Source organism: Planococcus citri, chromosome 3 (assembly GCF_950023065.1).
Source record: "Planococcus citri chromosome 3, ihPlaCitr1.1, whole genome shotgun sequence".
NCBI classification, from domain to species: Eukaryota; Metazoa; Arthropoda; class Insecta; order Hemiptera; family Pseudococcidae; genus Planococcus; species Planococcus citri.
The window spans coordinates 62411367-62427119 of record NC_088679.1 but is presented as its reverse complement, the minus strand read 5'-3'; the positions used below and the strand labels follow the sequence as shown (position 1 = coordinate 62427119).

Below are 15753 nucleotides of genomic sequence, written 5' to 3'. Positions count from 1 at the left end.
GAAAATGGGAAAAAATTATTGGGCCCCAAAAGGTTGCCTTGGTCGTCATGGTCTTAATATTAATTCAAATGGTTAAAGGGGCTGATACAAATCAGATTCTGAGGTTAATAAATTATTTTTTTGAATGGCTGAATGTAAACTTGTATTTCTCCAATTGCAAGATTTTGTGTTTTTCTTTCAATCTTTCAATAAGGTTTCTGAGTTGTAGAGCTCCAAACTTAATCTCATAATCTGTTTTAGCTCATAATTTTGGGGTTCAGGTTTTTTCACCTTTTTTTGACGTCATCGTGCTAGAGGGATAGGTCAGGTACATACATTTATAAATTCATGTTGGTTCGATTTTTTAAGAAAAAAAATCAAAATAAACTTATCATTAATTTACTATCGTTATCGTATCAAAACAGCTAGAAATGGCGAATTCTCGAATTCGTGTGTTTGAAAATTAATAAAAAACACACCTAGCTTGTTTGACCAATTTTGAAAAATCAGAGCCCTAATTTTTAAATTGGAAAAAAAAGTTGAAAATGGATGATCTTTGATCTCTTTTTAAATGACGAGAAACTTGCGCGAATTATTCAATTTCAAGATTTTCATCGAAATCTTGGATGCTCCAAATCAGCTCCGAGTTCGTTTCAGAACTTTTAACTGTACAGCATGCTTAGGTTGATGCTGAGTCAAAGTCGCATGTTTGGTAAATTTAGCTAACTTAAACTATGTATCATTGGTATATTTTCGAACAGAAACAATGGATGAAAATGCTGCGAAAGATTGGAAAAATTCACTGGATTATTTGTCGAGTCTAGTCAATTCAGTTCATGTTCCAAAATTGGATTTGAAACTCACAAATGTAAGTTTGATTATTTCACTACTTACAATCGGAATAAAATCGCGATGTAGAAGTTATGTTGCATTTCAGAAGAGTGCTTTATTCCATGGTACCCATGTGAAATAATCACGATGGTCTGGTTTTCTTTTTTTTTTTTTTTTTTTTTTTTTGCCTGAGGTTCCTAATCTGCAGGGCATTCAATTAAATGCAGTAACAGTAACCCTGGGTACTTGGTTGCGTCATGTACCATTTTTTTTAATCGTAAGGTCTTACCCGCTGATGTTGTTCCTTTTGGTGAAAAAATGACGTCATAAAATTTTTGTTGAAAAATATTAATATTTAAAGGTGACGCACATGTGTTAAAATGTTGAGAGCTGAGAGCGCGCAAGCACAGTAATTCCCACGGCGGCGCCGCGGGAATCGTAACGAAGCTTACCGGGGTTTCAAATTCATACTTTTTTCTTTACTTTTCAAAACTTTCATCTTTCCACCTTTGATGAGCTTTGGAATTACGAGTAAAAAATTGTTATTGAATCTTCATCGATAACATTTAAAAATCCCACCAAATACTAGTGCATTGTAGAGGGGATAACGTTTTGTTGTTAAACTGCTTCGATCCTACGAGGGAACGCAACGCTGCATTTCCCACCACTCAACCGTGAGAAGTTTTCGTTCAACGCGCTCGTACTTTCTCAGCATTCAACTCTCGTGCGCGACTTCTAAGTATCGTTTTTTTGACGTGAAATTTTGTGCGTTGTATTTTCTGACGTGATGGAACACTTTTAGGTGGCAAGCTACCAAAATTAAATAATTAAGTGTTAATTTGACGCACCCTACTGGAACCTTGGCTTAGTATTTTTGTTTTTCAAATCGCAATCTACTAATTATTTAATATATTTTTTAAGAGTTATTCGATGTTTCTTTATAGATTCTTTCGTCCAGCGAATACAAACCAGAATATGACGATTTGCTGAGAGAAAATTTACAAATTGTTGTACAGCTGGTGAAAAAATTTACAAAAGATGTCACACTTTGTATAGACCTTTGTCGTGTTTTTTTCACCATCGTGTCTTGCAAATGGCCCACCGAAATAGAAAATTTCGTCATTCACGAACGCGGTTCAAGTGAAGAATTCGTGTCGTTGTTGAACGAATTTGATTCCGAGCATATTGTATTTTTATACTTGGGAGCGTTGACTTTCATTATCGATTTCAAATTGGAATCATTCGATGATAATGTTTTCAACATTATTGATTCGAAATCAGTCGGAGAAATCGAAAGCTTGTTGGCAAACGTGGAAAATGTAGATATTGTGGTGAATTGGGCCGATGTCTGGGTCACGTTGTTATTGAAAGTTGAATCAAATAGACCTCGGCTTCGGAGAAATGATGTAAGATGTATTTTGAAGTCACTCTTTTCTGTGATCATCGCTTATTGGAATCATAGCTTGGTGCATCGTTCCCGAATTGATCCAATTGTCTCGAAATGTTTGCAATTCGAGTACAGCTGTTTGAGAAACGAATCCAGTCTTGGGTCTATTAAAGATTTGATGGTGTTCCAATACATGAACGATATCTCGTGGAAAGTTCCATTCAAGTATTTTGTTTGCCGACATTTATTATGTTTTGCTGTTTCGCAAGATTTACTAATCGAGGTAATTTCTTCGTTTATTACAACAATGTGACCGAAGAGCAAAGCACTTGCTTGAAATAAAAAATACTTGATGTTCTATTAAGATTTTTCTCTTATCTTCAGGTCACTGATGTAATGAAAGAAGAACTTGCCGAAGGATTCGCTAAAAGTCTGCGAAACAAAAACGTTGTCGGAGTGGAAATGGAACTTTTTACATTCTGTCTGAATCATTTCCCGTATGATGAGTGGAAAAGTATCATATTTCCTGTTACGAATTTCGCTTTGCAAGACACGTAAGTGTTGTTTGTTCTGTTTTTCTATCTGACTTATCATTTTCAACAGTCCGAATTGTAAGTCCTCGTTAGTTTCATTTCTTTTATTAGCTTAATTAAGCAGGCCATTCTTGGTATTTATATTGCACTTATCTGAGAGTTCATAATGTTTGCGAATTTAGCTTATGATTTGATGTGGTATGTGGTAAAAGTAGTAGGCGGGGCAGTTTGGGGCCACAAGAGTGGGAATTCCCAAAGTGCCCGCTCGTTGATAGTTTTTTTTTTAGATAAAAAACACATTGTTTAATTTATTTTTATAAAAGCGTGAAATTAGGATAAAAGCACGTTTTTTTTTTTTTTAAAAACGAAAAACGTTCTGATTTTTCAAAAAAACTTGTTTAAAAATACCTATCGTCAAAGAAACGCGATTATTTAAGAAATTTGAAATTTATTTATTTGCAGTACAACATAAATTATGATTACACACATTCTTAATGACACCCCTATGCCAGTAGGCGAGCAGAGAGCCGGATCACATGTGTTTATGAGATGCGTGGTTCGTTCGAACATACTCCCCCCCTGATGATGCACTTTTAAGGTGTATCAACTAATAATCGAATAATTTTCGAAACTGCTCGCTTTGTGGCTCCGTTCTTGCTTATCAAAGTCACTACTCGAACAACTCCGTCCTCTCCAGGATGGAGGCTCTCAATTCTGACCATTGGCCAAGTTAAAGGAGGGCTCTCGTCCCGGGGTTGTCACACGATGCATCTTTTACGGTCCTAAATATAAATATTAATTTTTCTGTTAAAATTTACTCTTTAATCTAACGCTAACTTACCTCAAGATAGGTCCTATGAAAGAGACATGTTCTATCGTAGCTTCCATGGGAGTTATCTTATTCGCATCTAGCCTTCCTAATAGTAAACGAACACCAATTAGAAAATAATACTAAAAACTAAAATTTTAAAATTAGATCTAGATGAATATTTTTTTGAAAAATATAGTTGTTTGTGGAGCACTTTGGGGCCCCAAGAGTGGGAATTCTCAAAGTGCCCGTTCCTTGATAGATTGTTTTTTAAAGCAGAAGATAAAAAACACATCCTTTTATTTATTTGTAAAAATTCTCGGTAATTTGAATCTCCCAACAATTTGAGAAAGGATGAGTTCAAGTTGTGATCCATGATCAAGTTCTGAGTTCTGGTTCTGGGTTCAAGTTCTAAATTCAGTTTGATTTCACTTTGTCAAAAACGTGGCCGGATTGCCGATGCATTTGCAAACGAAATTGAAGTTCAAAAACGCAGGAAGTGCAGAAAAAACGATGGCTGGGTCCATAATCTATTGCGAGTAGCAACAGAAATTCTCAATATAATGCGAATCAAAAGGAAACACCATTTAAAACATTAAAATTATAATTAAACGTGAATAAAACAAATTACTTACTTTGTATTCAAATAAAGGTGACATCTCCCGTTACAGTGAATGGAGTCTTTTGGGCGGCACCATCCGGCATGTGCTCCACCATTTCGGCTTCCAATTTTTTATTAATGTGTCCTCCCAAAAGATGGTCCATATTTGATGATATTCCTTCTAATAAAGTGATCGATGCTGATAGCAGATGCATAGGATGCTACTGTAATCACTTGTTACCGAGTTGATATCCGAGGCATACGACCTGAATAACAAGTCAGCATTTGACGTATGACTTGAAATCCTGGTGTACTGCTTTTGGATACACATCGGCCATTTCCCCCTCATAACAAGTTTTGACTGCCCATCAAATCTTTCTGAAACACAAATCAGAAAACAAGAAAAAATATTACAAAATAATACAAAAAAAAACATTATAAACAAAAAATGATGACATTACTAATTTTTACTTACACGCATTTGCCAATAATGGCAATTTATAGTTGAAACACCCAACTGAGGACAGGGGCTATTGAAGGCCAAAGCATAATCCACGAACATCGCTTTAGGGTCATTATGAGTCAAAAACCCAATTGAAACCCTATCAGTTTTCAAATACGAATGCCTCAGTGGAAAACTATATGGATCCATTGGCCTTTCCAACCTAAGAGCCTGAAAACATTTTTTAAAAAAATGAATGAATAAAAAACTAAAAGCTAATTAAAAAACAAATAAATATATGATACGAAATTTTGATAATTTGGAAAATTCGATTTTTTTTACTCATTGAAACGAAAATCGCAGCTCACCTCGTTGCTTATGTTACGAAATGAGAAATCCGAACGCTCTTGAGGCTCTATTACTTCCGAAGTATTTGAACGTGAAGAATTGGATTCCGAGTTCGATAAAATCTGTGGTAAAGGTGAACAAAAAAACACATATTTAGGTAGGTAGGTGCTTTTAAAATATAATTGAGTGAAATGTTAAGGTAGGTATGTGCTCACTTGGCCATTTTCGTCAGAATTTGAAAGCAAAGGAGGAGGCAAATCTATAACTTGGAGAGCGTTCAAAGATAGAACAGTTTCTGAACCCTAATGTCAAAAAAAATAGGCAGGTCATAGTTTTTCTATAAATGTATTAGATATGTAAGCAAGTGAGTAATTTTAAATTGTAGCATTAAAAAAAAAGATGAATCCTAGCCAGAAAGTCTTATTTTTTAACTGTGAAGTGAATTTGGTTGCAAATTTGTTGGTGGTTGCAAACAGGTGAGCTCACCCTAATTCTAAACATTTTTATCAACATAGTGTTGCCCATCAATACAACACTAACCTAGTAGTACGAAGTAGGTAAAGGGGTGAGACAGTGTGACGAGTTACTTTGCACCTCTGACAAGTTGGACAAGTAAGAGTCAAATTTCCTGCTTCTTTTTGAAAGTTAGGCCAAACATACCGGGTTGAAATTAGATGCCTGGTTTGCTTGATACCAGGGTGACTGTCTCAAGGGAGCGGGTACATAATTCGTCTCTGTTCACTTCGTCTGTATTTTTAAATAAATTTTTGAACTTTTCACAATCAGAACATGAATCTTTTCGAATGCTGCCAAATCCTATGTTGAAATCATATCGGAAAACGTCATAATAGAATGAGTACCCATTGCTGAAAGCCTTTATTCCTATTGATGACCAGAATGCAGTATTATTTCCGCCGATATCGGAAGTTATTGACGCGAGTGTCAGTCCTAATTTCTCCACAAATTTTACACAACGTGTTACAAGGTCAGCCATATAATTGGGTTTTATACTGGAACCAGTTACTTCCACAGCAATGATTTGTTTCCAGGCTGTTTTTAGTCCTCGGATCAGAAGAACACTGATATGGGTTCCAAGTTGAGTAGTATCTCCAAGTGACGCATATAGCCCATACATTTTTTGTTGATCATGATCCTCACATTCCTTTATCTCCATTTCATCAATAACCATGGTACAGTATTGGTCCAGTGGGTCCATGTAGGCCATTTTATGTGCGATTGGCTCGTTAAGAACATCGAGATAACGAGAATTACAGTAGAAGCATTTTTGATTATGCTCGTCATATTCAGCTACAAAAATCATAACACAAAAAACAAATGCTGTGTTCCTCCGATTCAAAATAAATGAAATATTAATAAAATTAAGATGAAATTTTAATCATGCAAAATTATAAAAATCATCAATAAAATATTCAGAACAATACATGCATAAATATTAAAATTAACTTAAGACAACATTGGATTCATATCAACAAAATTAACAGTAGTTGAAATAAAAATTGAAGAATTGAAAAATCGGCAATTGGAAGAGCGGTGTGCTTAATTGAGAATATTCAAAATTGCACGGCTGGCTGCTCACGAACTCGAGATAAATTGAAGTATCAATTTTCGCAAATTGAAATAAAATATTTCGACTCGATAAATTAAAATATTATTGTTTCTCGATTTCTTGTTAATTGAACGAATAATAGTTGAACTTGGTGAAAACCGAACTCAAATATTCAATATTTCAGTTTTTTATGTAAAAACTCGGATTTTGCAACTTTAAAATTTTGCTTCAACAGTATGTACGTATGTTGGTGGAAAGAACTTCGACGATTCGTGATTTGACACAGACTGGTTACTTTGACAAAACAGAGAAAAGAACTGGACAATTTTGTAGGGAATCTGAGAGTATTTATAATTACAGGGTTGGGTCGAAAAATGGGTTTAAAAAATGTGGTGCCAGTCTGGCGGAGAGTGATCTTAAAATGTACAACAAAAAATTTTCATTACAGTACAGTTTTAAAATATATCGTTTTCTGTATCGCTATCCTGTGGAACATTAATAATAATCGGCTCAATCAAACAATCCACAATGCCATCTAAAGCCCACATTTGCGGCTCTACCTTTTTTATTATGTGACCAACACACTTTGACCACTTCTCAGCACTCATCTGCTGAACTGCTTCGATGAATAACTCACGTACCTCTTTCATAGTAAACGTTTTATTCTTTCTCGCAACATAACCTTTCATATCTCCCCACACTAATTCGATCGGATTCAATTCACAGTGATTTGGTGGTAAACGAAGAACAGAATGACCTAAAGCTTCAGCCATTTCATCAATTACATAACGCTTACCTTTTCCCATTCCCTTGACTAGTTCAACCTCACGCAGCAATTCCGCCCTTGACATACTCTCATCAACTTTAACATCATTAACTACCAACCATCCTATTATATCAGCTTTTCTAGTGCTAGTATTAGGCGCTTTATCTACTTTTCGGCTGTGATACGAAGCATTATCTAAAACTACAACACTATTCGGAGGCAATAAAGCTAAAATATCAGAAAACCACTGCTCGTAAGTCTCCGAATTCATTTCACTGTGATAGTCACCTGTTTTTTTAGACTGAAAAACGAACAAACCATTTTCAACGAAGCCATTTTCATTTCCAATGTGAACCTCAATCAATCTTTCACCAGCACCATTACTGTTTTTCAAACCAGCGGATAAACCTCGAATGAATGCATTTCTTGCTGAAGTTATAGTTTCATCTTTCCAACATTTTGATATACTGATTCCCAAATTTACCCAAGCTTCATCAGTATGAAAGAGTGGTCTGTTTTCTGCTCTGTACTGACGTATTTTTCGTAGATAATCCCTCCGCCAGCAGACTAAATCATTTCTTTCCAACAACATGCTGTTTCTGTTCCGTTTAATAAATCTGAATTGTAAATCTTGACGTAATACAATATGAATTGAAGATCTCTTAAGCTGCGGAAGACTCTCTTCTTTATGAGCATCTTCAACGATTTTATTAAATGTTGGAATTTCATTATTCAGATAAAAGGAATGAACTAACCTCCGTATCAATTCTTTGTCACCTTCATCTAGATCCTTTCGAACTCTGTGACGATTCCAAAATCTGTTCGGTGAAGTTATTGTTTTTGTAACAGTGTAAGTTTTGATTGTATTTCTTACCGAACCAATTCCTACGCCAAGTTCCACAGAAATCTGATGAATAATATATCAGTAACTGATCGTTTCTGATCATTTCGTTGATTCTGTTTAGAATAACTCTTGAATAAATTTACAATCAGAAGTTTCTTATCATTGGCAATCAGTTTGCCTTTATGATTACATTCAACAGGCGAAGGCAAATAGGTTTTCAGTTCACTAGTCATCGTTACTTCACTAAACAACTGTTTGTTTCAGTACAGCACACACCACAAAATATACATTAATTAATTTGAAATTCGGTACATTTGAAACAACTTATACATTGAGAGAAAGATATCAGTTATTATCACTGTCATACGTTTTGATTTTTTATGCACTTAGCTAGTCATGGTTTGTGATGTCAGACCGTTCTTAGCGTGGACGGACTATATATTGTTATTAAGAAGGAGGGCTAACTGGGTTTACTGTGTTAATAGGTCGTTGGCCTATCCCAAACCCTCGTAGAGGTTGATTCTCGTCAACAGAATTGTCTAAGTATAGGTTTAAACCTGGTGCATCCGGCGCCATGGGTTGAATTGCGTGGGTTGCGGCTGGATTTGCCAGACGTTGAATTTCAATTTGGTCAACATTTCACAAAGCAACTTATTGGTTTCAGCCATTTTGGTCGTACTTAACGATGTGCCTGCAACATTGCGTGAATGATAGCAATGGCTGTTACTATTCTCGGAATTGTTATGGGATTTTCTCCGAAACAACAGAAACGACACTTGTGTGAGCAATCTTCATATTCTGAAAAGAGAAAAAAAATTATGGGATTGAAAAGTCTGAATTTAAATAAAACGTCAGCTTACCCTCGAGGTTAAAATTAAATCGGAACCCCAATATGGTGAAATCCCCGGTAACCATTATTCTGCCGCGGTGAATAAGTACCATGAACTCCTCACGTTCAATGATGGCACGTTCCATTGTAAATTTGATGAAATGTTTACTCAATTATATAAATAGAAATTGTTAAAAATATCCAAGTAGGTACCTATCAGTGTGTACCTTTATTAATATGCGTAACCGAATCTAGGTACATGATAGGTAAATTATTTAATAACGAAGTAACGAAGTGCATGCAAATTCAGTGCATAACGAAGCAAAAAGTTCATAAAAAGGAGTCGAACATAACACAAAATTTTAAGATCTCAGATGTCAAATCCCAAAATTACTAATACTGAAAAGGTCAAGGCTAATTTTTTTTTTTTTTTTTTGAAATTTGAGAAATCGTTTACTCTCAATAAATAATTTGCCAATTTTTGCCATGAACAAACAGTTATGAATTCTATGGAAAATAATAATTTTCCTGTTTAATTTTTAAAGAATGGGAGTGAAACAAGAGTGGGAGCTAAAGAGGAATCAAAGAACATGGTGAATCTCCCATTGTGTGGATGAATTTTGAGGTACCTAACGTATCAATAAAATTATGAAGGTAATTGTGTATAGGTATATTTACATGAAAATGCGACAAATATTAATTTAGCTTACCTGTTGTCGCTCTCCAACCACTGTATGACTGGTTATCACGTTTTCTATCACACTGAAGTAAACATAACATACAAATGTCGATATAAAATTTAGATCCATTAAGGTGATGCATCGACCTAAAGGATGACCGACGGGGCAACGTATAACCTTAAATATTTAATTCTACTGTGCGCAACGCGTATCCATTTTTTTCTTTTTTTCTGAAAGTACGTTATATGTATCCAATACATCAGGTGTTTTATCTATTTTTTTTTCTTTAAATGTAACTCTTGTGTGCAGAACATATCCATATTCAGTGTTTTCTGGAAATCATCCTGTACCAGCTGAGCAACATTATTTACATAAAGTACAGCTTTATCAGATATACAAATGATTATGGCAATGTATGTGGGTGTGGTGTTCCCAAAATTGTAGTTACTATGAAGTTTGGACCAAGTTATGGAAGAAACACATACTTTGGATGATTAAGTGATAGATAGTGCTTGTTGATAGAACGATCATTTAGATCACAAAATCAGCAGCCCTCATGGGCAAAGAACCATAAAAGCACTCCGAACCTGAAGAAAATGGCCAATTTTATTACCAAAATCAGTATCATATTCTGAGCCAAATCCATTCTTACAGGGCCCCAGAATGACATATAGCATTTGATCAATTATGGTTGTAGCTGGTGCCTGCCTGTACTCTCCTCCACCAGTACCTTTGACACTGTGGTAAGTGTAGGAGCACTGTGCATTAAACTCTTTTTCGATTTTTTGCCATGTACATGTCATGTTTTTTTCTACACCATAACAGGAAACATATGACAGCAAATTTAATAATTTTGACATTAAATTTGTGTATTTATATGAATTACTTAATTGCAGTTACTTAGGGTAAAGGGTGTTATGTTCCTTCACTCGAAAATAAATCGGAGATACGTAAATTTTGAAATAATTTTAATCATGCAAAAAAAAATATTATTTAGATTTTACAAACTATCACCAAATAATTAAAATAACAAAATTTACAACATGCAAACAAAATTTAAATATTAAAATAACTTACACTAATTGTGGATTCATGTTCTATTATTAAATACTCATAACTGGAACGGACGCAAATTTGCTTAAAATTGAAGATAACAAAAACGAAAATGGAGAAATCTCGATAGTAGAATTTAAGTAAATAATTCGTACGATAATTCAATTGAAACTTAAAAGTTGTTCCTTTTAAAATTGGTAGAATCAAGAAAATTGTCGTTTTTAATATTTGCGCAACTTTGAACAATCGTTTAATTTAAAATCAGAAACTCGGTAAAATTAAATGAAACTTGACAAAAAATGAAATTAAGATTTCGCGACACAAGTTAGCGAGAAGAATTTGCACGGAGGCTGACTGTCAAAATACTGAGAGAGAACTGGACAAGAATTTAGCGATTTCGGGGGTTTATATCTAAAAAGGGTCGAAAAATGGCGGAAAAATCGTGGTTCCAGTCAGTCGGAGGGTGATATCCATCTTTTTATTATTGATTTGTAATTTAGATATTTTTACTGAAAATTTACAAGGGTTTTACATTTGGTGGCCCGCTGTATTCTAATGGAATATGATAATAAATAAGGAATCACAGCGGGTCACCAAAGGTGTAATAAATTAAGAAAAATATAAAAGGTTTTTTAAAAGGCGGCAGTGGCTGAGAGGGGGGAAGAGGTAGACATTGGCGATCGGCAAAGTACCCACATCGGCGATTTGGTGAAGTACCCTTACTAACCTACTGTTAAAATCAATACATAGTAAAAATATACCAGAATACTCGATAAAAATAGTTTAGACTCGATTAAAATAGTTTAATAATAATAATTAATTAAGAATTAAATTAAGCTCGGTTCAGACTCGATAATATTTATAAATAAAATAAGCTCAAAAGTGATCGTGATGCAAGGCGAGCATAACACCTCCCCCCTAAGAGTATATTTCCTTGCAGAAGAAATTACAGAGGTAAGAAAGCGTCCCAACCATCTGCATTGGGATCCCCGTAATTGGGTAGCCTGGGTTCCTGGGTCTCCGGGGTAGGTGTCTCCAGCCGCGGGGGTGATTGAGGTGACTCTTGTATTGGCCCTTGTGGGGCCGCATCAGCGCGATGATGTATAGTTACGGATGGATGCGTTGGTTCTGAACTCAATAATTGTTTGATTGACGGCATTTTGAATTGGGTTGCCTGTTCTTGTGCCTTAAAGAAGGCACTGGTACTTTGTTCCGAGGCAGTAATGGGGTTTTTTCGGTATTGAAACATGGGGTGATTTGTCTCCGAGATCATGTACCTTATTACTATTAATAAAATGCAGAGATGAGACAAATATTAAAAGTTAAAAGTTATATTTATAAAAAAAAAGTAGAGAAGAATTTTATTCTAAGTTAGGTGATTGAAAGAAAACACAAAAGAAAATGAGTAAAAAAAAAAATCGTTGGTTGTTTCATCGCGTGACGGTGATTTATCCGTGCTGTTGCCAAACGGCGTGAATGAATATAGCGACTGTCAGGATTCGCGGTACCGTTATTGGGTGTCGTCGACTGTGTTAGTAGCGTTAAGGTTAGTATTATTATTTTTTGTTTCAGCCACCGCTTTTAGTGTCTGAATAAAACCATCCAACGAGCTGAAGCTCGTATTCATACTGCTTACAGTGAGATCAAAACCATCTCCAGATAAATGCTCTTTACCTGTTTTAACTGACTTACATGCCGGAGAATTAAAAGCCGTTTTTACCAGCAAACTATCTGAAGAAGATGGTTCCAGATAGTATTCCGGATCCACAGTAACGACTTTTTTCGTCAAAAGTCTTTTAGTTTCTGTATGTTGGTCGAAGTTTTTGATTAGAGCTTCCTCTTGCATCATTTGTTGTTCAGTAACATTTTTATTTTCTAATCCCTTTCGAGATGACATCTCATGTGCCTTCCGTTTACCTCTTCCAGAAGAGGATACCGAAGAATCTGAGATAACCAATATATTATCATCGTCTTGATCAGACGTTTGCATCTGATCATCAATATTTCCACCGGTACTGAGACCGGACGATAAAACACCTTTATAGTTAAATTTTAGCTCACTTACAACGACTTCTTCCTGAATAGTCTCATTCTCTGAGGGATCAGGAGGTTTATCTAAATCCAGTGGCTTAGCCGGAGGTTTGCCTCCTAACTGGTCCATGAGGACCTTATGGGAAGTGCCCTAACTCACTAATTATATTGTTTCTAACTCACTTATCACCCTTAGGGTTTTATTACTCATAAGTAGAGGAGTTTTTCACTTTCAGTGCTTGACAAAGTTATTCTTTATTCATTTTATTACTCACATATGGGTGCCAATAGGCACCTAATAGCTCACTCTTACATTAAATAAAATAACTCAATCGGCTCTTTTTATTTAATTTAATTAAACACACGCGTTGCGCACATCCATTCACCATGAAAAAAACTACCTATTCGATTGAAAAAAAAGATCCGATTGAAAAAAAAGATTCGATTGAAAAAAAGATTCGATTGAAAAAAAGATTCGATTGAAAAAAAAGATTTGATTGAAAAAAAAGATTCAATTGAAAAAAAAAATTCGTGTTATATTCCTCAAGTTTTGATTAAATAAAAATTCGAAATTTATAGTTTTCAAAATTTAATGTGATAATTTCAAGAAATAAATTTACAAAATTTTGGATTAAAAAAATAAGAAATTCTAATTGTATAAAAAAAATTCTAAAAATTTACCATTAAAATTATAAATCGTTATCTACACAGATATAAAAATAAAAATTTAGTTTTTAGCAAAAAATACTTATTAAAGTTTAGGCGAAGTAAAAATACTAAAATTAAAATAAATGAATAAAACTCCAAAAGGAGACTTACCAAGTAAATTGGAATAAATCGTAGAATAAAATTAATCAGGAAATAAAACTGGAAATCTCAAGTGCCACTGGATTCGCGAATCAAAATTCTCAAATAATATCGTGGAAGTAAAAATTCTAAAATGCGCAATTAAAAAGAACGTTAATAATTTGAGAATGAAAATTATTTCAATTAAATGATTCGCGAATTAATTCGGCAATTAAAATCTTCGAAAACGGCTCAGAAATTATTGAACAAAATTTAATAAAACTGTGAACTCGGCAATTGACAAAAATTGCAAACTTGACAATGACAAAAATATAAACTCGATAAAACAAAAATTCAGTAACGAACTTTTAAAATAGAACTCGAAGTATCTATTAGAAGATCCGAAAAACAACTGAGGATTTGCTAACTCACCCTAATTGTATTTATAATAAAAATTGGTCCGATTTTGAGAGGGAGAATTTCGAAGTCGCCAAATTGGTTGACAGTTGGTTTGAATTTATTTTGGGAAAAAACCAAAAAGGGATGCGCGATTTCGAAATGCGGGTGACATTTACGACATAAAATTGCAATTTGGAGGGTACGTGTGCGCGACAAATGAAAAAGGGTTCAATACTGAATAATTAGTAAGTAAAAAAAAAGTCATAAAAGTCATGTCAAATGTTTGAATGTACTTGTGGTTAATTTAAAAAGGGTTTTAAAGGTACTTAGAGCTCATTAGCTCTTGTACAAATTGTTGCAAGTGTCATCATTTTATTATGAGAATTTCAAAGATATTCAAATCTCAGTTTTTACTGTATTGAAAATGGTTGCGAGCGCGAGCCGAAAACGTGAGCCTGGAGCCATAAAGATTTCAAATTTGAATTTTATGAGTTCCAGATTATCGTGTGAATCAGGTGTGGCTGTGGGAAACGAAGAGCCCACAGCTACAAAATTTTATCGTCTATTAATTGACTCGAAAACCTTGGGTAAGTGATTTTTAATTTACAATGTTTAAATGAGTTTTGATGGCGTGAGTAAATGTTTTGATTTAGGATGTGAATTTAATTAGGGGATGAATTGAACAATTATATGTGATTAAACGAATTGAACCGATTAAATGTTGAGTTAGCTGATGAAATCTAGCCAGAATATTACACCTCCCCCTTAAAAAAAATTTTGAGGCACTAGAAATTTCCAAAAAAAAATTATTCAAAATTTATAATTTGATACAACTTATATGTTTATTTAGTGTAGACTGCAGGAACCCATAATTTTGGCAACCTGCGCGTCCTCCTTATCTCCATCTTGAGGTGCTATTGGTGGTTGAATGTCCTTTTGGGGGGTGTGCCAATTTGGCACTACGTTGTCTCTCCCCAAGGCCGCTATTTGGCTTAAACGGAATTCGGAATACAACCGGAAGGCTAACCTCTCATCTTCGGATGTGATGGACGATGACGTACTGTATGGTGATGGGGTGCTGAATGGGCGATCGGATACTGTTGAGGCTCCTTCTACCACAGGTTGCTCAGCGTATTCAGGGGTGCGAGGTCAGTAAACAAGCGATTGGAACCCTGGTGACAAGAATTCAGGTGTTTGGAATGCTGGTGACCGGAATTCTGGCAATTGGAACGCAGGGTTTCGGTGGCAATGATTTATATGGTGTTCCAGGTTGTTCTGCAATCTGACGGTATTGAGCCACGTTTGAGTCACTGTAGCTGTGATTTGGTCTAATTTTTTATGAATTTCGGTATTTCTAATTCTGTCACAGTGCGCCTTAGAACGTTGGTAGTTGGTGCATTGCTCTTGTAATTCCTCTACGCACTTGAAGAGGTTTGGAATTACACCCTCGTTGAATTTTATTCTTTTTGCCTCGGAAGAAGCAATGCTGGAATCTGCTTGTCTTTTAGCGTCCATTTTTGTCTAAAATTGAACCAAACATAAAATTTTATTGATTTGTCAACATGTAATTTCTAATAAAATTTAAATGGCAAGAAGTAGTAGTAACATTTTGTTGTATTTTAGTCGTCAGTTTGTTTGTTTTCTAGTTTGCCTAGGACTCTCAATTTGTGAACTTTTTTGTAAGGAAAAATTTAAACTTGTTGTTTAACAAATTATAATTAGTTGAAGAAAACAGAACATTTGGTGAATAAAACATTAAAACATTTGTCAATACATGGATTAAGGTTGATGATTTCGTAACTGTACAATTGTTTCGTCTTAATCAGTCATAAAATGAATTACAGCAAATAAAACACTCTAAAATTAAAT

The 15753-nt window shown here is 34.7% G+C and overlaps 1 protein-coding gene across 1 annotated transcript in view; it reads left to right on the top strand.

Annotated features, from left to right (window-relative positions):
• Positions 1-15753, top strand: part of LOC135841851 (tRNA (32-2'-O)-methyltransferase regulator THADA) — a 49663-nt gene that overhangs the window by 1784 nt on the left and 32126 nt on the right. Inside the window, exons 3-5 of the mRNA XM_065359056.1 lie at positions 741-847; positions 1755-2480; positions 2582-2751. Of these exons, the coding sequence (XP_065215128.1) occupies positions 746-847; positions 1755-2480; positions 2582-2751 (998 nt within the window). The 5' untranslated portion in view covers positions 741-745. The remainder of the gene's footprint in view (positions 1-740; positions 848-1754; positions 2481-2581; positions 2752-15753) is intronic.